This window comes from Mustelus asterias, chromosome 20, assembly GCF_964213995.1.
Source record: "Mustelus asterias chromosome 20, sMusAst1.hap1.1, whole genome shotgun sequence".
NCBI lineage: Eukaryota > Metazoa > Chordata > Chondrichthyes > Carcharhiniformes > Triakidae > Mustelus > Mustelus asterias.
This window is the reverse complement of record NC_135820.1, coordinates 21,910,682-21,938,291: the sequence shown is the minus strand read 5'-3', so window position 1 is coordinate 21,938,291 and position 27,610 is coordinate 21,910,682. Positions and strand designations below refer to the sequence as shown.

The window sequence follows — 27,610 nt, the reverse complement described above, 5'->3', positions numbered from 1 at the left end:
GCACTGCTGCTTCACAGCTCCAGGGTCCCGGGTTCGATTCCCGGCTCGGGTCACTGTCTGTGTGGAGTTTGCACATTCTCCTCGTGTCTGCGTGGGTTTCCTCCGGGTGCTCCGGTTTCCTCCCACAGTCCAAAGGTGTGCGGGTTAGGTTGATTGGCCAGGTTAAAAATTGTCCCTTAGAGTCCTGGGATGCGTGGGTAAAATGTGTGGGGGTAGGGCCTGGGTGGGATTGTGGTCGGTGCAGACTCGATGGGCCGAATGGCCTCCTTCTGCACTGTGGGGTTTCTATGTTTCTATTACAGAGCACGGAGAGAAGTCTGCTTGTCTGTGGTGACCCGCTGGCAGGGGCACCCACCTGACGAAGGAACAGCCTGTTCCAAAAGCTAGTGGTTTTTGCTACCAAATAAACCTGTTGGACTTTAACCTGGTGTTGTCAGACTTCTTACTGAGGTTATTTAGGTACACAGTTATCTCACAGTACATAGAGGAGCAGAGATGTAAATGCTCCATCATTGACAGTAACAATTAAAATTTCCCAATGCTACAAGTTCCGAGTGAATCTAACTGGAAAGCATTGCGTTTTGGTATATCAGTAAGGAATTATAAAGATGCTGACAGCTCTGTTTTCAGCAGTTTCACAGTATGAATGACTGAAGCTGTTTCACAGGGGGACCAATATCCTGGCCGGTAGGTTGGCTAAGGCTACTGGGGAGAATTTAAACTAGATAGGTTGGGGGGAGGGGAGCTAGAAGAGTTGACTAGGATCAAGGAACTAATTGATGGGGGGGAGGATGCAGGGGTAAGGGGAATTACAAAATTAATGGTAGAGGAGAGGGTGCAAGTGAATGAAGGCGGTAATTTAGATAAGGGAGTAGAGGGAGAGGGTGTTCGCGACTCATCAAAGCGGGTCCAGATAAAAGCTGGAATAAGGACACTTTGCCTGAATGCACGAAGCATTCGGAACAAGGTAAATGAGTTGATGGTGCAAATCAGCACGAGTGGGTACGATCTAGTGGCCATTACAGAAACGTGGCTGAAAGGTGACCAGGACTGGGAGATGAATATCCAGGGGTATCAGGCGTTTAGGAAGAATAGACAGGAAGGAAAAGGTGGTGGGGTCGCGCTATTAATAAGAGATAATATCAGGGTAGTACTGAGGGATGACATAGGCTCTGAGGAACAAAACGTGGAATCATTATGGGTAGAGATGAGGAATAGTAGAGGGAGAAAGACACTAGTAGGTGTGGTATATAGGCCCCCAAATAATAATGTTGAGGTAGGGAGGGCTATAAACAAGCAGATAAGGGATGCGTGTAAAAACGGAATGGCAATAATCATGGGGGACTTCAACATGCACATTGACTGGCAGACTCAAGTCGGTAAGGGTGGAATGGAGGAAGAGTTCTTAGAATGCTGTCGGGATAGTTTCCTTGAACAGCATGTTACGGAACCGACGAGGGAACGAGCTATTTTGGATCTGGTATTGTGTAACGAGGTAGGTAGAATTAAGGATCTTATTGTGAAGGACCCTCTTGGGTCCAGTGACCACAATATGGTCGAATTTCTGATTCAGATGGAAGAGGAGAAAGTTTGGTCCCAAACCAGTATCCTCTGTTTGAACAGAAGGAAATATGATAGGATGAGGGATGAATTGGCTAAGGTAGACTGGGAGAGCAGGCTGGCAGGTAGGATAGCTGAGGAACAGTGGAGGATTTTTAAGGAGATCCTTTTCAGTTCTCAGCAAAAATATATTCCAGCAAAAAACAAGGATTGTAAGAAAAGGGAGAACCAGCCGTGGATAACGAAGGAAATAAAGGAGAGTATTAAAATAAAAACAGCTGCGTACAGAGTGGCCAAAAATAGTGGAGAAACAAGTGATTGGGAAAAATTTAAGAAACAACAAAGAGAGACTAAGAAAGCGATAAAGAAAGGAAGGATAGACTATGAAGCTAGGCTAGCAATTAATATAAAAAATGATAGTAAAAGTTTTTATAAATATATAAAAAGGAATAGAGTGGCTAGAGTGAATGTTGGACTCTTGGAGGACGAGAGGGGGGAGTTAATAGTGGGAAATGAGGATATGGCTGAGTCTTTAAATAAGTTTTTTGTGTCGGTCTTCACGGTGGAGGTCACAAATAGTTTGCCAAATATTAACGATAGAGGGTTGGCAGCAGGAGAAATACTTAATACAATTAATGTTACCAGAGAGGCAGTGCTGGGTAGACTAATGGGACTGAAGGTGGATAAGTCCCCGGGTCCGGATGGAATGCATCCCAGGGTATTGAAAGAAATGTCAGAGGTAATAGTGGATGCGTTAGTGATTATTTATCAAAACTCGTTGCATTCTGGGGTAGTGCCGGTTGATTGGAAAACGGCTAATGTTACGCCGCTGTTTAAAAAAGGAAGGAGACAAAAGGCGGGTAACTATAGGCCGGTCAGCTTAACGTCTGTAGTAGGGAAAATGCTGGAATCCATTATTAAAGAGGAGATAGCAGGGCATCTGGATAGAAATGGTTCGATCAATCAGACGCAGCATGGATTCATGAGGGGAAAGTCGTGCTTGACGAACATGTTGGATTTTTATGAAGATGTGACTAGGGCGGTTGATGGAGGAGAACCGGTGGATGCGGTGTTTTTGGATTTCCAAAAGGCGTTTGATAAGGTGCCTCATAAAAGGCTACTGAAGAAGATTAGGGCACACGGAGTTGGGGGTAGTGTGTTAAAGTGGATTGGGGACTGGCTATCCGACAGGAAGCAAAGAGTCGGAATAAATGGGTGTTTTTCCGGTTGGAGGAAGGTAACTAGTGGCGTGCCGCAGGGATCGGTACTCGGGCCGCAACTATTTACCATTTATATAGATGATCTGGAGGAGGGGACGGAGTGTAGGGTAACGAAGTTTGCAGACGACACAAAGATAAGTGGAAAAGTGAATCGTGTGGAGGACGGAGAAGATCTGCAGAGAGATTTGGACAGGCTGAGTGAGTGGGCGAGGATATGGCAAATGGAGTATAACGTTGATAAATGCGAGGTTATACACTTTGGAGGAAATAATAACAAATGGGATTACTATCTCAATGGAAACAAATTAAAACATGCTACCGTGCAAAGGGACCTGGGGGTCCTTGTGCATGAGACGCAAAAGCCCAGTCTGCAGGTACAACAGGTGATCAAGAAAGCAAATGGGATGTTGGCCTATATCGCGAAGGGGATAGAATATAAAAGCAGGGATGTCTTGATGCACCTGTACAGGGCATTGGTGAGGCCGCAGCTGGAATACTGTGTGCAGTATTGGTCCCCTTATATGAGGAAGGATATATTGGCATTGGAGGGAGTGCAGAGAAGGTTCACCAGGTTGATACCGGAGATGAGGGGTTTGGATTATGAGGAGAGGCTGAGGAGATTGGGTTTGTACTCGTTGGAGTTTAGAAGGATGAGGGGGGATCTTATGGAGACTTATAAGATAATGCGGGGGCTGGATAGGGTGGAGGCGGAGAGATTCTTTCCACTTAGTAAGGAAGTTAAAACTAGAGGACACAGCCTCAAAATAAAGGGGGGTCGGTTTAAGACAGAGTTGAGGAGGAACTTCTTCTCCCAGAGGGTGGTGAATCTCTGGAATTCTCTGCCCACTGAGGTGGTGGAGGCTACCTCGCTGAATATGTTTAAAGCGCGGATGGATGGATTCCTGATCGGTAAGGGAATTAAGGGTTATGGGGATCAGGCGGGTAAGTGGTACTGATCCACGTCAGATCAGCCATGATCTTATTGAATGGCGGGGCAGGCTCGAGGGGCTAGATGGCCTACTCCTGCTCCTATTTCTTATGTTCTTATGTTCTTATGTTTCTGTTCAAATTCTGCAGTAGCTACATTTCACAGATGTGAGAGAACTATGTCACATGTTGTGCACACCCGTCTGTAATTGCTATGTACCAGCCTTGAACAAATATCAAAGATAACAGGGAGATTATAAGGCTTTCCCACAGAAAATGTTAACATCATTATTAAAGAACATACGAACTAGGAGCAGGAGTAGGCCACCTGGCTCCTCGAGCCTGCTCCATCATTTAATAAGCTCATGGCTGACCTTTTTGTGAACTCAGCTCCACTTACCCGCCCGCTCACTATAACCCTTAATTTCTTTACTGTTCAAAAATTTATCTACCCTTGCCTTAAAAACATTCAATGATGTAGCCTCAACTGCTTCACTGGGCAGGGAATTCCACAACCCTTTGTGTGAAGAAGTTCCTCCTCAACTCAGTCCTAAATCTGTTTCCCCTTATTTTGAGGCTATGCCCCCTAGTTCTAGTTTCACCCGCCAGTGGAAACAACTTCCCTGCTTCTATCTTATCTATTCCCTTCATAATTTTATATGTTTCTATCAGATCTCCCCTCATTCTTCTGAATTCCAAAGAGTATAGCCCCAGTCTACTCAGTCTCTCCTCATAAGCCGACCGTCTCAACTCCGGAATCAACCTAGTGAATCTCCTCTGCACCCCCTCCAGTGCCAGTATATCCTTTCTCAAGTAAGGAGACTAAAACTGTGCACAGTACTCCAGGTGTGGCCTCACCAGCACCTGATACAGCTGCAACATAATCTCGCTGTTTTTAAACTCCATCCCTCTCGCAATGAAGGACAAAATTCCATTTGCCTTCTTAATTACCTGCTGCACAAGGACACCCAGGTCCCTGTGCACAGCTGCAATTTTTTACCATTTAAATAATAGTCCAATTTGCTGTTATTAACAAAGAACAAAGAACAGTACAGCACTGGAAACAGGCCCTTCGGCCCTCCAAGCCTGTGCCGCTCCTTGGTCCAACTAGACCAATCGTTTGTATCCCTCCATTCCCAGGCTGCTCATGTGACTATCCAGGTAAGTCTTAAATGATGTCAGCGTGCCTGCCTCCACCACCCTACTTGGCAGCGCATTCCAGGCCCCCACCACCCTCTGTGTAAAAAACGTCCCTCTGATGTCTGAGTTATACTTCGCCCCTCTCAGCTTGAGCCCGTGACCCCTCGTGATCGTCACCTCCGACCTGGGAAAAAGCTTCCCACTGTTCACCCTATCTATACCCTTCATAATCTTGTATACCTCTATTAGATCTCCCCTCATTCTCCGTCTTTCCAAGGAGAACAACCCCAGTCTACCCAATCTCTCCTCATAGCTAAGACCCTCCATACCAGGCAACATCCTGGTAAACCTTCTCTGCACTCTCTCCAATGCCTCCACGTCCTTCTGGTAGTGCGGCGACCAGAACTGGACGCAGTACTCCAAATGTGGCCTAACCAGCGTTCTATACAGCTGCATCATCAGACTCCAGCTTTTATACTCTATACCCCGTCCTATAAAGGCAAGCATACCATATGCCTTCTTCACCACCTTCTCCACCTGTGTTGCCACCTTCAAGGATTTGTGGACTTGCACACCTAGGTCCCTCTGTGTTTCTATACTCCTGATGACTCTGCCATTTATTGTATAACTCCTCCCTACATTATTTCTTCCAAAATGCATCACTTCGCATTTATCCGGATTAAACTCCATCTGCTGCCTCTCCGCCCAATTTTCCAGCCTATCTATATCCTGCTGTATTGCCCGACAATGCTCTTCGCTATCCGCAATTCCAGCCATCTTCGTGTCATCCGTAAACTTGCTGATTACACCAGTTACACCTTCTTCCAAATCATTTATATATATCACAAATAGCAGAGGTCCCAGTACAGAGCCCTGCGGAACACCACTGGTCACAGACCTCCAGCCGGAAAAAGACCCTTCGACCACTACCCTCTGTCTCCTATGGCCAAGCCAGTTCTCCACCCATCTAGCCACTTCTCCTTGTATCCCATGAGCCTTAACCTTCTTAACCAACCTGCCATGTGGGACTTTGTCAAATGCCTTCCTCAAAAAACTCCACCAAATTTGTAAGGCACGACCTCCCTCTTACAAAACCATGCTGTCTGTCACTAATGAGATTGTTTCGTTCTAAATGCACATACATCCTGTCTCTAAGAATCCTCTCCAACAACTTCCCTACCACGGACGTCAAGCTCACCGGCCTATAATTTCCTGGGTTATCCCTGCTACCCTTCTTAAACAACGGGATCACATTCGCTATCCTCCAATCCTCAGGGACCTCACCCGTGTCCAAAGAAGCGACAAAGATTTCCGTCAGAGGCCCAGCAATTTCACCTCTCGTCTCCCTGAGCAGTCGAGGATAGATGCCATCAGGCCCTGGGGCTTTGTCAGTTTTAATGTTCCCTAAAAAACCTAACACTTCCTCTCTTGTAATGGAGATTTTCTCTAACGGGTCAACACCTCCCTCCGAGACACTCCCGGTTAACACGCCCCTCTCCTTCGTGAATACCGATGCAAAGTATTCATTTAGGATCTCCCCTATTCCCTTGGGTTCTAAGCATAATTCCCCTCCTTTGTCCCTGAGAGGTCCGATTTTCTCCCTGACAACTCTTTTGTTCCTAACGTATGAATAGAATGCCTTAGGATTCTCCTTAATCCTGCCTGCCAAGAACATCTCGTGACCTCTTTTTGCCCTTCTAACTCCCCGTTTGAGATCTTTCCTACTCTCTCTGTATTCCTCCAGAGCTCCATCTGTTTTCAGTTGCCTGGACTTAACGTACGCCTCCCTTTTCATTTTAATCAGATCCTCAATTTCCCTGGTTATCCACGGCTCTCGAATCCTACCTTTCCTATCTTTCCTTTTTACAGGCACATGCCTATCCTGCAGCCTTATCAATAGTTCCTTAAAAGACTCCCACATGCCAGACGCGGACTTACCCTCGAACATCCTCTCCCAATCAACATCCACCAATTCCTGCCTAATCCAGCTATAGTCAGCCTTCCCCCAATTTAGCACCCTGCCCGTAGGACAGCACTCATCCTTGTCCATTACTATCCTAAAGCTAACAGAATTGTGGTCACTATTTGCCACATGTTCCCCTACCGAAACTTTGACGACCTGACCGGGCTCATTTCCCAGAACTAGGTCCAGTATAGCCCCCTCTCTAGTCGGGCTATCTACATACTGTTCCAAAGAACCTTCCAGTACGCATTTTACAAATTCCTCCCTGTCCGGACCCCCAGCTCTAAGCACTTTCCAGTCTGTGCCAGGGAAATTAAAGTCCCCCACTACAACAACCCTATGTTTTCTGCACCTATCCAGAATCTCCTGACATATCCTTTCCTCCACTTCCCGTGGGCTGTTGGGTGGTCTGTAGTACACCCCCAGCATAGTGACTGCACCCTTCCTGTTTCTGAGTTCCACCCACAGCGACTCAGTACATGACCCCTCTAAGTTGTCTACCCTCTGCACCGCGGTAATATGCTCCTTAACTAATATCGCTACTCCCCCACCTTTTTTAGCCCCTCCTCTGTCTCGCATTCCTACCAAAATGGATGACTTCACATGGAGGACTGGAGAATGGCGAATGTTGTTCCTCTGTTTAAGAAAGGGAATAGAAATGACCCTGGTAATTATAGACCGGTTAGTCTTACTTCGGTGGTTGGTAAATTGATGGAAAAGGTCCTTAGAGATGGGATTTACGACCATTTAGAAAGATGCGGATTAATCCGGGATAGTCAGCACGGATTCGTGAAGGGCAAGTCGTGCCTCACAAATTTGATTGAATTTTTTGAGGAGGTAACTAAGTGTGTTGATGAAGGTAGGGCAGTTGATGTCATATACATGGATTTTAGTAAGGCGTTTGATAAGGTCCCCCCTGGTCGGCTTGTGATGAAAGTGAGGAGGTGTGGGATAGAGGGAAAGTTGGCCGATTGGATAGGTAACTGGCTGTCTGATCGAAGACAGAGGGTGGTGGTGGATGGAAAATTTTCGGATTGGAGGCAGGTTGCTAGCGGAGTGCCGCAGGGATCAGTGCTTGGTCCTCTGCTCTTTGTGATTTTTATTAATGACTTAGAGGAGGGGGCTGAAGGGTGGATCAGTAAATTTGCTGATGACACCAAGATTGGTGGAGTAGTGGAGGAGGTGGAGGGCTGTTGTAGGCTGCAAAGAGACATAGATAGGATGCAAAGCTGGGCTGAAAAATGGCAAATGGAGTTTAACCCTGATAAATGTGAGGTGATTCATTTTGGTAGGACTAATTTAAATGTGGATTACAGGGTCAAAGGTAGGGTTCTGAAGACTGGAGGAACAGAGAGATCTTGGGGTTCATATCCACAGATCTCTAAAGGTTGTCACTCAAGTGGATAGAGCTGTGAAGAAGGCCTATAGTGTGTTAGCTTTTATGAATAGGGGGTTGGAGTTTAAGAGCCGTGGGGTTATGCTGCAACTGTACAGGACCTTGGTGAGACCACATTTGGAATATTGTGTGCAGTTCTGGTCACCTCACTATAAGAAGGATGTGGAAGCGCTGGAAAGAGTGCAGAGGAGATTTACCAGGATGCTGCCTGGTTTGGAGGGTTGGTCTTATGAGGAAAGGTTGAGGGAGCTAGGGCTGTTCTCTCTGGAGCGGAGGAGGTTGAGGGGAGACTTAATAGAGGTTTATAAAATGATGAAGGGGATAGATAGAGTGAACGTTCAAAGATTATTCCCGCGGGTGGATGGAGCTATTACAAGGGGGCATAACTATAGGGTTCGTGGTGGGAGATACAGGAAGGATATCAGAGGTAGGTTCTTTACGCAGAGAGTGGTTGGGGTGTGGAATGGACTGCCTGCAGTGATAGTGGAGTCAGACACTTTAGGAACATTTAAGCGGTTATTGGATAGGCACATGGAGCACACCAGGATGATAGGGAGTGGGATAGCTTGATCTTGGTTTCAGATAAAGCTCGGCACAACATCGTGGGCCGAAGGGCCTGTTCTGTGCTGTACTGTTCTATGTTCTATGTTTACCAACATTGTACTCCATCTGCCAGACCCTCACCCACTCAGTTAGATTATCTATATCCCTTTGCAGACTTTCAGTGTCCTCTGCACACTTTGCTCTTTTCAGGTGTACTCAGTGATCCCAATTATAATTTGACACCAAAAGTTTTAATTTGGAATGAATTTGTCATCAAATTTGATAGCTCGCTCAAGGCCGCCCGGTGGGCTGAGGGCCGCCTGGCGTGGTCTAGGCTGTTCGGCACACCCTGGTCCCTGCTGCGCGCCCTGGGTCCTGCATACGCTCTGGGCTCTGCTGCGCGCCCTGGGTCCTGCATACACTCTGGGCTCTGCGGCGCGCCCTGGGTCCTGCATACACTCTGGGCTCTGCTGCGCGCCCTGGGTCCTGCATACGCTCTGGGCTCTGCTGCGCGCCCTGGGTCCTGCATACGCTCTGGGCTCTGCTGCGCGCCCTGGGTCCTGCATACGCTCTGGGCTCTGCTGCGCGCCCTGGGTCCTGCATACACTCTGAGCTCTGCTGCGCGCCCTGGGTCCTGCATACGCTCTGGGCTCTGCTGCGCGCCCTGGGTCCTGCATACGCTCTGGGCTCTGCTGCGCGCCCTGGGTCCTGCATACGCTCTGGGCTCTGCTGCGCGCCCTGGGTCCTGCATACACTCTGGGCTCTGCTGCGCGCCCTGGGTCCTGCATACGCTCTGGGCTCTGCTGCGCGCCCTGGGTCCTGCATACGCTCTGGGCTCTGCTGCGCGCCCTGGGTCCTGCATACGCTCTGGGCTCTGCGGCGCGCCTGGGTCCTGTATACACCCTGGTCCCTGCTGCGCGCCCTGGGTCCTGCATACGCTCTGGGCTCTGCTGCGCGCCCTGGGTCCTGCATACGCTCTGGGCTCTGCTGCGCGCCCTGGGTCCTGCATACGCTCTGGGCTCTGCTGCGCGCCCTGGGTCCTGCATAAGCTCTGGGCTCTGCGGCGCGCCCTGGGTCCTGCATACGCTCTGGGCTCTGCTGCGCGCCCTGGGTCCTGCATACACTCTGGGCTCTGCGGCGTGCCCTGGGTCCTGCATACACTCTGGGCTCTGCTGCGCGCCCTGGGTCCTGCATACGCTCTGGGCTCTGCTGCGCGCCCTGGGTCCTGCATACGCTCTGGGCTCTGCGGCGCGCCCTGGGTCCTGCATACACTCTGGGCTCTGCTGCGCGCCCTGGGTCCTGCATACACTCTGGGCTCTGCGGCGCGCCCTGGGTCCTGCATACACTCTGAGCTCTGCTGCGCGCCCTGGGTCCTGCATACGCTCTGGGCTCTGCTGCGCGCCCTGGGTCCTGCATACGCTCTGGGCTCTGCTGCGCGCCCTGGGTCCTGCATACGCTCTGGGCTCTGCTGCGCGCCCTGGGTCCTGCATACACTCTGGGCTCTGCTGCGCGCCCTGGGTCCTGCATACGCTCTGGGCTCTGCTGCGCGCCCTGGGTCCTGCATACGCTCTGGGCTCTGCTGCGCGCCCTGGGTCCTGCATACGCTCTGGGCTCTGCGGCGCGCCTGGGTCCTGTATACACCCTGGTCCCTGCTGCGCGCCCTGGGTCCTGCATACTCTGGGCTCTGCTGCGCGCCCTGGGTCCTGCATAAGCTCTGGGCTCTGCGGCGCGCCCTGGGTCCTGCATACGCTCTGGGCTCTGCTGCGCGCCCTGGGTCCTGCATACACTCTGGGCTCTGCGGCGTGCCCTGGGTCCTGCATACACTCTGGGCTCTGCGGCGTGCCCTGGGTCCTGCATACGCTCTGGGCTCTGCTGCGCGCCCTGGGTCCTGCATACACTCTGGGCTCTGCGGCGCGCCCTGGGTCCTGCATACACTCTGGGCTCTGCGGCGCGCCCTGGGTCCTGCATACACTCTGGGCTCTGCTGCGCGCCCTGGGTCCTGCATACGCTCTGGGCTCTGCGGCGCGCCCTGGGTCCTGCATACACTCTGGGCTCTGCGGCGCGCTCAAAGTGTGCAGAGAAATCAGGAGGGCAAAAAGGGGACACAAGATTGTTTTGGTAGATAAGGCAAAGGAGAATCCAAAGAGATTCTACAAATACATAAAGGGCAAAAAGAGTAACAAGGGAGAGAGTAGGGCCTCTTCAGAATCAACAAGGTCATCTATGTGCGGATCCACAAGAGATGGGTGAGATCCTAAATGAATATTTCTCATCAGTATTTATTGTTGAGAAAAGCATGGATGTTAGGGAACTTGGGGAAATAAATAGTGATGTCTTGAGGAATGTACATATTACAGAGGAGGTGCTGGAAGTCTTAAAGCGCATCAAGATAGATAAATCCCCAGGACCTGATGAAGTGTATCCCAGGACATTGTGGGAGGCGAGGGAGGAAATGGCGGGTTCCCTGGCTGAGATATTTGAATTATTGATAGTCACGGGTGAGGTGCCTGAAGATTGGAGAGTGGCAAATGTTGTGCCTTTGTTTAAAAAGGGCTGCAGGGAAAAGCCTGGGATCTACAGGCCAGTGAGCCTCACATCTGTAATGGGTAAATTGTTGGAAGGTATTTTGAGAGACAGGATCTACAGGCATTTAGAGATGCAAGGACTGATTAGGGACAGTCAGCATGGCTTTGTGAATGGAAAATCATGTATCACAAATTTGATTGAGTTTTTTGAAGGGGTAACCAAGAAGGTAGATGAGGGCAGTGCAGTTGATGTTGTCTACATGGACTTTAGCAAGGCCTTTGACAAGGTACTGCATGGTAGGTTGTTGCATCAGGTTAAATCTCACGGGATCCAGGGTGAGGTATCTAAATGGATACAAAATTGGCTTCTTGACAGAAGCCAGAGGGTGGTTGTAGAGAGTTGTTTTTCAAACTAGGGGCCTGTGACCAGCGGTGTGCCTCAGGGATCAGTGCTGCGTCCACTGTTATTTGTCATTCATATGAATGGTTTGGATGAGAATATAGGAGGCATGGTTAGTAAGTTTGCAGATGACACTAAGATTGTGGCATAGTGGACAGTGAAGAAAGTTATCTCCAATTGCAATGGGATCTTGATCAATTGGGCCAGTGGGCTGACGAATGGCAGATGGAGTTTAATTTAGACAAATGCGAGGTGATGCATTTTGGTAGATTGAACCAGGGCAGGACTTACTCAGTTAATGGGAGGGCGTTGGGCAGAGTTACAGAACAAAGAGATCTAGGGGTACATGTTCATAGCCCCTTGAAAGTGGAGTCACAGGTGGACAGAGTGGTGAAGAAGGCATTCGGCATGCTTGGTTTCATCGGTCAGAACATTGAATACAGGAGTTGGGACGTCTTGTTGAAGTTGTACAAGACACTGGTAAGGCCACACTTGGAATACTGTGTGCAAATCTGCTCACCCTATTATAGAAAGGATATTAGTAAACTAGAAAGAATGCAGAAAAGATTTACTAGGATGCTACCGGGACTTGATGGATTGAGTTATAAGGAGAGGCTGGATAGACTGGGACTTTTTTCTCTGGAGCGTAGGAGGCTGAGGGGTGATCTTATAGAGGTCTATAAAATAATGAGGGGCATAGATCAGCTAGATCGTCAATATCTTTTCCCAAAGGTAGGGGAGTCTAAAACTAGAGGGCATAGGTTTAAGGTGAGAGGGGAGAGATACAAAAGTGTCCAGAGGGGCAATTTTTTCACACACAGGGTGGTGAGTGTCTGGAACAAGCTGCCAGAGGTAGTAGTAGAGGCGGGTACAATTTTGTCTTTTAAAAAGCATTTAGATAGTTACATGGGTAAGATGGGTATAAAGGGATATGGGCCAAATGCGGGCAATTGGGATTAGCTGACGGGTTTTTTAAAAAAGGGTGGCATGGACAAGTTGGGCCGAAGGGCCTGTTTCCATGCTGTAAACCTCTATGACGTAACCATATTCCCAGGAGGTTTTAAGTCATTTTAATGTGAGAGTCTATACCTTCCATCCACCCACCAATATCAGGGTGTCAAGTCTCCCCCATTTCTTCTGTAGCTACTCTCTCCTTCCAGCCACCAAACTCTTGCTCCACCCTCCAGTTTCTAATCTCTCACCCCTCCCCTCCCACCACCTCTCTCAATGAAAACCCCATCCCCCTGATCTCTCTCAACATTACCACCCTCCCCATGACTTCCAGATTGCCACAGTCCTCACTGCTCCTGCATCAATTTCAGATTGACCCCAGGAAAACATCACTTCCCTGTGATCAGCGATCTCTGGTTGTGTTGGTGGTGGTGGGGGGTCAAGAAGAACAGGAATGAGGAGAAGGGAGCATGGGATAGAGGAGAGGGGTAAAGGAGACGGAAAGGATGGGGAAGTGGGAAGGAGGAAAAGAGGGGAGAGGGAAGGGCGGGGAGAGGGAAGGAGAATAAGAGAGCTTTTTGGAGGGGGGAAATTAAGGGGAGGGAGGGGAGAGAGAGGAAGGAGAAAGAGAGACGTTGGATGTGGATGTGTGGGAGTGAGACCCTATTCACTGCATACATAATTAGCTGGGACTTCGAAATGTTTTTGGCTGTATATTGTCACATTTGGTTGTGATCACTGCAGGATGGCAAATTGATAATAATGATGTCAGTTGATAATTTTCATTTGACATTGCAAGCATGGTTCTCACTGAAAATGAAATAGAATGATAGCCAGATGATTGAAATAGGAGCAGGAGTAGGCCATCTGGCCCTTCGAGCCTGCCCCGCCATTCAACAAGATCATGGCTGATCTGAAGCGAATCAGTTCCACTTACCCGCCTGCTCCCCATATCCCCTAATTCCCTTATCGATCAGAAAACTATCTACCCGTGATTTAAACATATTCAACGAGGAAGCCTCCACCACTTCAATGGGCAGAGAATTCCAGAGATTCACTACCCTCTGAGAGAAGAAGTTCCCCCTCAACTCTGTTCTGAACTGGCCCCCCCTTATTTTGAGGCTGTGCCCTCTAGTTCTGGTTTCCCTTCTAAGTGGAAAGAATCTCTCCACCTCTACCCTATCCAGTCCCTTCATTATCTTATATGTCTCTATAAGATCACCCCTCATCCTTCTAAACTCCAACGAGTACAGACCCAATCTGTTTAATCTCTCCTCATAAGCTACACCCCTCATCTCCGGTATCAACCTGGTGAACCTTCTCTGCACTCCCTCCAAGGCCAATATATCCTTTCGCAAATAAGGGGACCAAAACTGCACACAGTACTCCAATTGCGGCCTCACCAGTGCCTTGTACAGTTGCAGCAAGACCTCCCTGCTTTTATATTCTATCCCCCTCGCGATAAAGGCCAACATTCCATTCGCCTTCTTGATCACCTGCTGCACCTGCAGACTGAGTTTTTGCGATTCGTGCACAAGGACCCCCAGGTCCCTCTGCACAGTCGCACGATGTAATTTTTCTCCATTTAAATAATATTCCAATTTACTATTATTTCTTCCAAAGTGGATAACCTCACATTTGCCAACGTTATATTCCATCTGCCAGATCCTCGCCCACTCGCTCAGCCTATCCAAATCTCTCTGCAGACTTTCCGCGTCCTCCACGCAATTCGCTTTCCCATTCACCTTCGTGTCATCAGCAAACTTGAATACCCTAGATTCAGTCCCCTCCTCCAGATCATCGATGTAAATGGTAAACAATTGAGGCCCCAGCACCGATCCCTGCGGCACGCCACTGGTCACCAACTGCCAACCAGAAAAGCACCCATTTATCCCAACTCTCTGCTTCCTGTTAGATAGCCAATCCCCAATCCACGCCAACACCTTACCCCGAACTCCGTGTACCCCAATCTTCTGCAGATTGCTTCTAGTGCATGTGATATCAAATGATGGTAAAATGATTGCCAGTGAGTGCAGTTGACATCAAATCAATCCTATTGAAAGCAAGTGATGTCAAATGATATGAAAGATTTTGCATAGGGTTTGTTGAACAGTGCTCCATTGAGGGTAACTGAACACTTTGAAGATAGATTGCTGCGCATGAAGGATCAGTACATTCCTACAATCAGCAGATGAAATAAAGTGATTTTAAATATATTAGCAAATTAATCAAAAGAAATTTGGAAAAAAATGACCTCACATTATATATTAATGACTTGGAAGCGAGAATTAAATGTATTATCTCCAAATTTGCAGATGATACAAAGTTGGGTGGGAGGGTGAGCTGTGAGGAGGATGCAGAGATGCTTCAGTGTGATTTGGACAGGCTGTGTGTGTGGGCACATGCATGGCAAATACAGTATAATGTGGATAAATGTGAAATCCACTTTGATAGCAATAATAAGAAGGCAGATCATTATCTGAATGGGTGTAAATTGAGAGAGGTGGATACTCAGCGAAACCTTGGTGCCTTTGTACGCCATTTGCTGAAAGTAAGCGCGCAGGTATAGCAGACAGTAAAGAAGACAAATGGCATGTTGGTCTTCATAGCGAGAGGATTTGAGCATCCGAATGGAGTTGTTTTACTGTAATTGTATAGGATGTTAGTGTGACCACACTTGGGAGCATTGTGTGCAGTTTTGGTGTTCTTATCTGAGGAAGAATGCCCTTGCTATAGAGGGAGTGCAGCGAAGGTTCACCAGGCTGATTCCTGGGATGGCAGGTCTGTCACATGAGGAGAGACTAATTCATTTAGGATTGAATTTATTTTAGTTTAGAAGAGTGAGAGTGGATCTCATAGAAAGTTATAAAATGGTAACACGATTAGACAGGGTAGATTCAGAAAGAATGTTCCCGATGGTGGAGGGAACCAGAACTAGGGGTCATAGTTTGAGGATAAGGGGTAAACCTTTTAAGAGTGAGGTGAGGAGAAATTTCTTCACCCAGAAAGTGGTGTATGTGTGGAATTCATTACCACAGAATGTAGTTGAGGCCAAAGTATTGTGTGATTTCATGAAGAAATTAGATATAGCTCTTGGGGCTAAAGGGATCAAGGGATATGGGGGAAGGCGGGATCAGGATATTGAATTTGATAATCAGCCATGATCAAAATAAATAACAGCAGGGTCAAATGGCCTACTCCTGCTTCTAGTTTCTCTGTTTCTAATCAAATCTTTCCATCGAAAAATTATCAAGAATCCCAAAAATCCCAAACGGTTAGAAAAAGAGCAAATAAAATCAGAGCTTCAAAACCTTTCATCTTTCAACAATGAAAATATAGCCAAAGAATGGTGGGGACTGTGAGAGATCTGAACTGTACAGAATCACAGAGTACAGAAAAAGCCCTTTGATCTATGAGGTCTGCACCTTTAGTAACCATTGGGGTTACATTCCCTTCAAATCACACAAACAGTGGAATTGCAAACAGTGAATTAAATAGGTTCCAGCTGTGACAAAATTCCTTGCCTCTGCGTATCTGAGTTTAGCTATTCCAAATGTGGAAACCTCTCTGATTCTTTACCTATCTCCCTTGAGTATTGATATCCTTAAATTCACACCCCAAAAGTCTGTGGAACTCTTTGTCACAGAAGGCTGTGGAGGCCAAATCATTGAGTGTCTTTAAGACAGAGAAAGATAGGTTCTTGATTAATAAGGGAATTAGGGGTTATGGGGAAAAGGCAGGTGAATGGGGATGAAAAAAATATCAGCCGTGATTGAATGGCAGAGCTGACCTGATGGGCTGAGTGGCCTGATTCTGTTCCTATGTCTTATGGTCTTATCTTGATCAATTGGGCCAGTGGGCCGATGAATGGCAGATGGAGTTTAATTTTGATAAATGTGAGATGATGCATTTTGGTAGATCGAATCAGGGCAGGAACTACTCAGTTAATGATAGGACATTGGGGAGAGTTATAGAACAAAGAGATCTAGGGGTGCAAGTTCATGGTTCTTTGAAGTGGAGTCACAGGTGGACAGGATGGTGAAGAAGGCATTCAGCATGCTTGGTTTCATTGGTCAGAACATTGAATACAGGAGTTGGAATGTCTTGTTGAAGTTGTACAAGACACTAGTAAGGCCACACTTGGAATACTGTGTACAGTTCTGGCCACCCTATTATAGAAAGGATACTATTAAACTAGAAAGAGTGCAGAAAAGATTTATCAGGATGCTACCGGGACTTGATGTTTTGAGTTATAAGGAGCGGTTGGAGAGACTGGGACTTTTTTCCCTGAAGCGTAGGAGGTTTAGGGGGTGATCTTATGGACGTCTATAAAATAATGAGGGGCATAGATCAGTTAGATAGTCAATATCTTTTCCCAAAGGTAGGGGAGTCTAAAACTAGGGGGCATAAGTTTAAGGGGAGAGATACAAAAGGGTCCACAGGGCAATTTTTTCACTGAGAGGATGGTGAGTAGCTGGAATGATCTGCCAGAGGTAGTAGTAGAGGCGAGTACAATTTTGTCTTTTAAAAAGCATTTGGACAGTTACATGGATAAGGTGGGTATAGAAGATATGGGCCAAACATGGGCAATTGGGACTGAATTTAATGGTTATAAACTCGGCGATACGGACAAGTTGGGCCGAAGGGCCTGTTTCCATGCTGTAAACCTCTATGAGTCAATGGCAAACAGTATACACATTCACACACACAAACGCAGCACGAACATTCACTCAGAGACATGCAGGGTACATTCACACACTCAAACACACAGCACAAACATTCACTCAGAGACATGCAGGATACACATTCACACTCAAACACACAGCACGAACACTGTCTCAGATTAATGGGCCAAAATTTTACCACCTTGTCCGCCATGGAATTGACGTGAGTGAGGGGCGAACAATGGAAATGTGGGTTGCCCTCGGGTGGGATTTTACAGTTTCAGGATGAGCGAGGCCATCAAATCCCATCCATGAAGTACACATTTAACTCACAACACCACACTCACACTCTCTCAGAGATACGCAGTGCACACATTCACACAAGAACTGAAGCACATTGCAGCATGATGCTATCATTAATGTATATAATACTCACTATTCCATCACAAGAACCATCTCATTCTTGGTCTCAAAGGCATCGTAAAGCTGAATGAGATTCACATGGTTCAGTAGATTCATAACCTGCACCTCATTACAGATACTCTCCTATGGACAGAAATAACAAGACATGAACAAGGGAAACTCAACAGATTTCAGTCACTTGCTGTAAAAACAAATGGGGGTGTCAACGGAGAGAGAGATCAGATATATATAATAGAGAGAATGAGAGAGGAGGAGAGAAATCAGAAACAGTGAATAGAGAGTCGGGGGAGACTGTATCTCCCTGTCGAACTCGCAGAGTTTGAGGGGTTTGCAGAGGATTGGGCAGCGTTTGGATAGGAAACTAAGAGTTGGAAATTTGTATTAAATGCGCAGTCTCTAAGACTCCGTCAGAACGCGAAACACTCAGCCTCATTGAGACTTCCATCCCAAGTGACATGGTTCTCAGGTAAGTGACGTTCTTCACTGCCCACAATCCTTTCAGCCCCTCATAAATGAGGGGAAATTCAGTCATGACAACAGTCATCTGCACGATGTGGTTACAGCTGCTTCTGAATCAAAGACATTTCCACCTGTGGTAAACCACTGTTATGTCCTGAATACTGGACACACCCCGACCGGTGCTGCCTGAGGCTCCTCCCCTGTTCACTGGGGTATAAAGGTGGCTGCTCCTCCCCTTCGCCTCATTCTGGTCCGGTCCCTTGGTTAGAGTTTACTGTAGAGTTAGTTCCCTTTTATAGTTAATAAAAGCCGATTATTCCAGATTCCGTCTCTGGGTATTGATAGTGCATCACCACCCTTACCTTCTCTTTGGCAGATCGAACTTTTATGATTTTCATGGCAAGTTTGAGACCTGAGGATCGCTCTGTACATGGATGGACACTTCCGAATCGGCCCCTAAAATCAATCAGTGACAGGGCAGCTTATTGTATCAGACTCTGAGTCAAAACCTCACCCAATAACCCTAACCCTGATGTCCCATACACTGTCGCACTCGCACACTGTCGCACTCGCACACTGTCGCACTCGCACACTGTCGCACTCGCACACTGTCGCACTCACACACTATTTACACTCACACACTGTTTACACTCACACACTGTCGCACTCGCACACTGTCGCACTCACACACTGTTTACACTCACACACTGTCGCACTCACACTGTCGCACTCACACACTGTCGCACTCGCACACTGTCGCACTCACACACTGTTTGCACTCACACACTGTTTGCACTCACACACTGTTTACACTCACACACTGTTTACACTCACACACTGTCGCACTCACACACTGTCGCACTCGCACACTGTCGCACTCGCACACTATTTACACTCACATACTGTTTACACTCACGCACTGTCGCACTCGCACACTGTCACACTCGCACACTGTCGCACTCACACACTGTTTACACTCACACACTGTCGCACTCACACTGTCGCACTCACACACTGTCGCACTCGCACACTGTCGCACTCGCACACTGTCGCACTCACACACTGTTTACACTCACACACTGTTTGCACTCACACACTGTTTACACTCACACACTGTCGCACTCGCACACTGTCGCACTCGCACACTGTCGCACTCGCACACTGTTTACACTCACACACTGTTTACACTCACACACTGTTTACACTCACACACTGTCGCACTCACACACTGTTTACACTCACACACTGTTTACACTCACACACTGTCGCACTCACACACTGTCGCACTCACACACTGTCGCACTCACACACTGTCGCACTCACACACTGTTTACACTCACACACTGTTTACACTCACACACTGTTTACACCCACACACTGTCGCACTCACACACTGTCGCACTCACACACTGTCGCACTCACACACTGTCGCACTCACACACTGTCGCACTCACACACTGTTTACACTCACACACTGTTTACACTCACACACTGTCGCACTCACACACTGTTTACACTCACACACTGTTTACACTCACACACTGTTTACACTCACACACTGTCGCACTCACACACTGTTTACACTCACACACTGTCGCACTCACACACTGTTTACACTCACACACTGTCGCACACACACACTGTTTACACTCACACACTGTTTACACTCACACACTGTTTACACTCACACACTGTTTACACTCACACACTGTCGCACTCACACACTGTTTACACTCACACACTGTCGCACTCGCACACTGTTTACACTCACACACTGTCGCACTCACACACTGTTTACACTCACACACTGTCGCACACACACACTGTTTACACTCACACACTGTTTACACTCACACACTGTTTACACTCACACACTGTTTACACTCACACACTGTCGCACTCACACACTGTTTACACTCACACACTGTCGCACTCGCACACTGTCGCACTCACACACTGTCGCACTCGCACACTGTTTACACTCACACACTGTTTACACTCACACACTGTCGCACTCACACACTGTTTACACTCACACACTGTTTACACTCACACACTGTCGCACTCACACACTGTTTACACTCACACACTGTCGCACACACACACTGTTTACACTCACACACTGTTTACACTCACACACTGTTTACACTCACACACTGTTTACACTCACACACTGTCGCACTCACACACTGTTTACACTCACACACTGTCGCACTCGCACACTGTTTACACTCACACACTGTCGCACTCACACACTGTTTACACTCACACACTGTCGCACACACACACTGTTTACACTCACACACTGTTTACACTCACACACTGTTTACACTCACACACTGTTTACACTCACACACTGTCGCACTCACACACTGTTTACACTCACACACTGTCGCACTCGCACACTGTCGCACTCACACACTGTCGCACTCGCACACTGTTTACACTCACACACTGTTTACACTCACACACTGTCGCACTCACACACTGTTTACACTCACACACTGTTTACACTCACACTGTCGCACTCACACACTGTTTACACTCACACACTGTTTACACTCACACACTGTTTACACTCACACACTGTCGCACTCACACACTGTCGCACTGGCACACTGTTTACACTCACACACTGTTTACACTCGCACACTGTTTACACTCACACACTGTCGCACTCACACACTGTCGCACTCACACACTGCTTACACTCGCACACTGTCGCACTCACACACTGTTTACACTCACACACTGTTTACACTCACACACTGTCGCACTCACACACTGTTTACACTCACACACTGTTTAGACTCACACACTGTTTACACTCACACACTGTCGCACTCACACACTGTCGCACTCACTCACAGTTTACACTCACACACTGTCGCACTCACACACTGTCGCACTCACTCACTGTCGCACTCACTCACTGTTTACACTCACACACTGTCGCACTCACTCACAGTTTACACTCACACACTGTTTACACTCACACACTGTCGCACTCACACACTGTCGCACTCACACACTGTCGCACTCACACACTGTTTACACTCACACACTGTTTACACTCACACACTGTCGCACTCACGCACTGTTTACACTCACGCACTGTTTACACTCACACACTGTCGCACTCACACACTGTTTACACTCACACACTGTTTACACTCACACACTGTCGCACTCACACACTGTTTACACTCACACACTGTTTACACTCACACACTGTCGCACTCGCACACTGTCGCACTCACACACTGTCGCACTCGCACACTGTTTACACTCACACACTGTCGCACACACTGTTTACACTCACACACTGTCGCACTCACACACTGTCGCACTCACACACTGTCGCACTCACACACTGTCGCACTCACACACTGTTTACACTCACACACTGTCGCACTCACACACTGTCGCACTCGCACACTGTCGCACTCACACACTGTTTACACTCACACACTGTCGCACTCACACACTGTCGCACTCACACACTGTTTACACTCGCACACTGTCGCACTCACACACTGTCGCACTCGCACACTGTTTACACTCGCACACTGTCGCACTCGCACACTGTCGCACGCGCACACTGTTTACACGCGCACACTGTTTACACTCACACACTGTCGCACTCACACACTCGCACTCACACACTGTCGCACTCACACACTGTTTACACTCACACACTGTCGCACTCACACACTGTCGCACTCGCACACTGTCGCACTCGCACACTGTCGCACTCGCACACTGTCGCACTCGCACACTATTTACACTCACACACTGTCGCACTCGCACACTGTCGCACTCGCACACTGTCGCACTCACACACTGTTTACACTCGCACACTGTCGCACTCACACACTGTCGCACCCACACACTGTCGCACCCGCACACTGTCGCACTCACACACTGTCGCACCCGCACACTGTTTACACTCGCACACTGTTTACACTCGCACACTGTCGCACTCACACACTGTTTACACTCACACACTGTTTACACTCACACACTGTTTACACTCGCACACTGTCGCACCCACACACTGTCGCACTCACACACTGTCGCACTCACACACTGTTTACACTCACACACTGTTTACACCCACACACTGTTTACACTCGCACACTGTCGCATTCGCACACTGTTTACACTCGCACACTGTCGCACTCGCACACTGTCGCACTCGCACACTGTCGCACTCGCACACTGTCGCACTCGTACACTGTTTACACTCACACACTGTTTACACTCACACACTGTTGCACTCACACACTGTTGCACTCACACACTGTTTACACTCACACACTGTTTACACTCACACACTGTCGCACTCGCACACTGTTTACACTCACACACTGTTTACACTCACACACTGTCGCACTCGCACACTGTCACACTCACACACTGTTTACACTCACACACTGTTGCACTCACACACTGTTTACACTCACACACTGTTTAGACTCACACACTGTTTACACTCACACACTGTCGCACTCACACACTGTCGCACTCACTCACAGTTTACACTCACACACTGTCGCACTCACACACTGTCGCACTCACTCACAGTTTACACTCACACACTGTTTACACTCACACACTGTCGCACTCACACACTGTTTACACTCACACACTGTTTAGACTCACACACTGTTTACACTCACACACTGTCGCACTCACACACTGTCGCACTCACTCACTGTTTACACTCACACACTGTCGCACTCACTCACAGTTTACACTCACACACTGTTTACACTCACACACTGTCGCACTCACACACTGTCGCACTCACACACTGTCGCACTCACACACTGTTTACACTCACACACTGTTTACACTCACACACTGTCGCACTCACGCACTGTTTACACTCACGCACTGTTTACACTCACACACTGTCGCACTCACACACTGTTTACACTCACACACTGTTTACACTCACACACTGTCGCACTCACACACTGTTTACACTCACACACTGTTTACACTCACACACTGTCGCACTCGCACACTGTCGCACTCACACACTGTCGCACTCGCACACTGTTTACACTCACACACTGTCGCACACACTGTTTACACTCACACACTGTCGCACTCACACACTGTCGCACTCACACACTGTCGCACTCACACACTGTCGCACTCACACACTGTTTACACTCACACACTGTCGCACTCACACACTGTCGCACTCGCACACTGTCGCACTCACACACTGTTTACACTCACACACTGTCGCACTCACACACTGTCGCACTCACACACTGTTTACACTCGCACACTGTCGCACTCACACACTGTCGCACTCGCACACTGTTTACACTCGCACACTGTCGCACTCGCACACTGTCGCACGCGCACACTGTTTACACGCGCACACTGTTTACACTCACACACTGTCGCACTCACACACTCGCACTCACACACTGTCGCACTCACACACTGTTTACACTCACACACTGTCGCACTCACACACTGTCGCACTCGCACACTGTCGCACTCGCACACTGTCGCACTCGCACACTGTCGCACTCGCACACTATTTACACTCACACACTGTCGCACTCGCACACTGTCGCACTCGCACACTGTCGCACTCACACACTGTTTACACTCACACACTGTCGCACTCGCACACTGTCGCACTCACACACTGTCGCACCCACACACTGTCGCACCCGCACACTGTCGCACTCACACACTGTCGCACTCGCACACTGTTTACACTCGCACACTGTTTACACTCGCACACTGTCGCACTCACACACTGTTTACACTCACACACTGTTTACACTCACACACTGTTTACACTCGCACACTGTCGCACCCACACACTGTCGCACTCACACACTGTCGCACTCACACACTGTTTACACTCACACACTGTTTACACCCACACACTGTTTACACTCGCACACTGTCGCATTCGCACACTGTTTACACTCGCACACTGTCGCACTCGCACACTGTCGCACTCGCACACTGTCGCACTCGTACACTGTTTACACTCACACACTGTTTACACTCACACACTGTTGCACTCACACACTGTTGCACTCACACACTGTTTACACTCACACACTGTTTACACTCACACACTGTCGCACTCGCACACTGTTTACACTCACACACTGTTTACACTCACACACTGTCGCACTCGCACACTGTCACACTCACACACTGTTTACACTCACACACTGTTGCACTCACACACTGTTGCACTCACACACTGTTTACACTCACACACTGTTTACACTCACACACTGTCGCACTCGCACACTGTTTACACTCACACACTGTTTACACTCACACACTGTCGCACTCGCACACTGTCACACTCACACACTGTTTACACTCACACACTGTTGCACTCACACTGTTTACACTCACACACTGTTTACACTCACACTGTTTACACTCGCACAGTCGCACTCACACACTGTTTACACTCGCACACTGTTTACACTCACACACTGTCGCACTCACACACTGTTTACACTCACACACTGTTTACACTCACACACTGTTTACACTCGCACACTGTCGCACCCACACACTGTCGCACTCACACACTGTCGCACTCGCACACTGTTTACACTCACACACTGTTTACACTCACACACTGTCGCACTCACACACTGTTTACACTCACACACTGTTTACACCCACACACTGTTTACACTCGCACACTGTCGCATTCGCACACTGTTTACACTCGCACACTGTCGCACTCGCACACTGTCGCACTCGCACACTGTCGCACTCGTACACTGTTTACACTCACACACTGTTTACACTCGCACACTGTTGCACTCACACACTGTTGCACTCACACACTGTTTACACTCACACACTGTTTACACTCACACACTGTCGCACTCGCACACTGTTTACACTCACACACTGTTTACACTCACACACTGTCGCACTCGCACACTGTCACACTCACACACTGTTTACACTCACACACTGTTGCACTCACACTGTTTACACTCACACACTGTTTACACTCACACACTGTCGCACTCACACACTGTCGCACTCACACACTGTCGCATTCGCACACTGTTTACACTCGCACACTGTCGCACTCGCACACTGTCGCACTCGCACACTGTCGCACTCGCACACTGTTTACACTCACACGGTGTCGCACTCACACACTGTCGCACTCACACACTGTTTACACTCACACACTGTCGCACACACGCTGTTTACACACACACCGTTTACACTCACACACTGTTTGCAAACACACTGTCACACTCACACTGTCGCACTCGCACACTGTCGCACTCACTCACAGTTTACACTCACACACTGTTTACACTCACACACTGTCGCACTCACACACTGTTTACACTCACACACTGTTTAGACTCACACACTGTTTACACTCACACACTGTCGCACTCACACACTGTCGCACTCACTCACTGTTTACACTCACACACTGTCGCACCCACACACTGTTTACACTCACACACTGTCGCACTCGCACACTGTTTACACTCACACACTGTTCACACTCACACACTGTCGCACTCACACACTGTTTACACTCACACACTGTCGCACCCACACACTGTTTACACTCACACACTGTCGCACTCGCACACTGTTTACACTCACACACTGTTTACACTCACACACTGTCGCACTCACACACTGTTTACACTCACACACTGTCGCACACATGCTGTTTACACACACACCGTTTACACTCACACACTGTTTGCACACACACTGTCACACTCACACTGTCACACTCGCACACTGTCGCACTCATTCACTGTCGCACTCACACTGTCGCACTCTCACTGTCGCACTCTCACTGTCGCTCTCACTGTCGCTCTCACTGTCGTACTCGCACACTGTCACACTCACACACTCGCACTCACACACTGTCGCACTCGCACACTGTCACACTCACACACTCGCACTCACACACTGTCGCACTCGCACACTGTCACACTCACACACTCGCACTCACACACTGTCGCACCCGCACACTGTCACACTCACACACTCGCACTCACACACTGTCGCACTCGCACACTGTCACACTCACACGCTGTCGCACTCGCACACTGTCACACTCGCACGCTGTCGCACCCACACACTGTCGCACTCGCACACTGTCGCACTCGCACACTGTCACACTCACACGCTGTCGCACTCGCACACTGTCACACTCGCACGCTGTCGCACCCACACACTGTCGCACCCACACACTGTCGCACTCGCACACTGTCGCACTCACACGCTGTCGCACTCGCACACTGTCACACTCGCACGCTGTCGCACCCACACACTGTCACACTCACACACTGTCGTACTCGCACACTGTCGCACTCACGCTGTCGCACTCGCACACTGTCACACGCACTCGCCCACTGTCACACTCACACGCTGTCGCACTCGCACACTGTCGCACTCACACACTGTCGCACCCACACACTGTCGCACTCACACACTGTTTACACTCACACACTGTCGCACTCACACACTGTCGCACCCACACACTGTCGCACTCACACACTGTCGCACTCACACACTGTTTACACTCACACACTGTCGCACTCACACACTGTCGCACTCGCACGCTGTCGCACTCACACGGTGTCGCACTCACACGGTGTCGCACTCACACTGTCGCACTCACACGCTGTCGCACTCGCACACTGTCGCACTCACACGCTGTCGCACTCGCACACTGTCGCACTCACACGCTGTCGCACTCGCACGCTGTCGCACTCACACGCTGTCGCACTCACACGCTGTCGCACTCGCACACTGCCGCACTCACACACTGTCGCACCCACACACTGTCGCACTCACACACTGTTTACACTCACACACTGTCGCACTCACACACTGTTTACACTCACACACTGTCGCACTCACACACTGTAGCACTCGCACGCTGTCGCACTCACACGGTGTCGCACTCACACGGTGTCGCACTCACACTGTCGCACTCGCACACTGTCGCACTCACACGCTGTCGCACTCGCACACTGTCGCAATCACACGCTGTCGCACTCGCACACTGTCGCACTCACACGCTGTCGCACTCACACGCTGTCGCACTCGCACACTGTCGCACTCACACACTGTCGCACCCACACACTGTCGCACCCACACACTGTCGCACTCACACACTGTTTACACTCACACACTGTCGCACTCACACACTGTCGCACTCACACACTGTCGCACTCACGCACTGTCGCACTCGCACGCTGTCGCACTCACACGGTGTCGCACTCACACGGTGTCGCACTCGCACGGTGTCGCACTCACACTGTCGCACTCACACACTGTCGCACTCACACACTGTCGCACTCACACACTGTTTACACTCACACACTGTCGCACTCACATACTGTTTACACTCACACACTGTTTACAC

At 49.0% G+C, this 27,610-nt stretch overlaps 1 protein-coding gene across 1 annotated transcript in view; it reads right to left on the bottom strand.

The window, feature by feature from the left end:
• The window catches only part of LOC144508432 (myosin light chain kinase family member 4-like), a 265,392-nt gene that overhangs the window by 25,869 nt on the left and 211,913 nt on the right, over nt 1-27,610 (bottom strand). Inside the window, exons 4-5 of the mRNA XM_078236334.1 lie at nt 18,534-18,627; nt 17,726-17,835 (exon numbers count right to left, since the gene is read on the bottom strand). Coding sequence (XP_078092460.1) covers nt 17,726-17,835; nt 18,534-18,627 — 204 coding nt within the window. The remainder of the gene's footprint in view (nt 1-17,725; nt 17,836-18,533; nt 18,628-27,610) is intronic.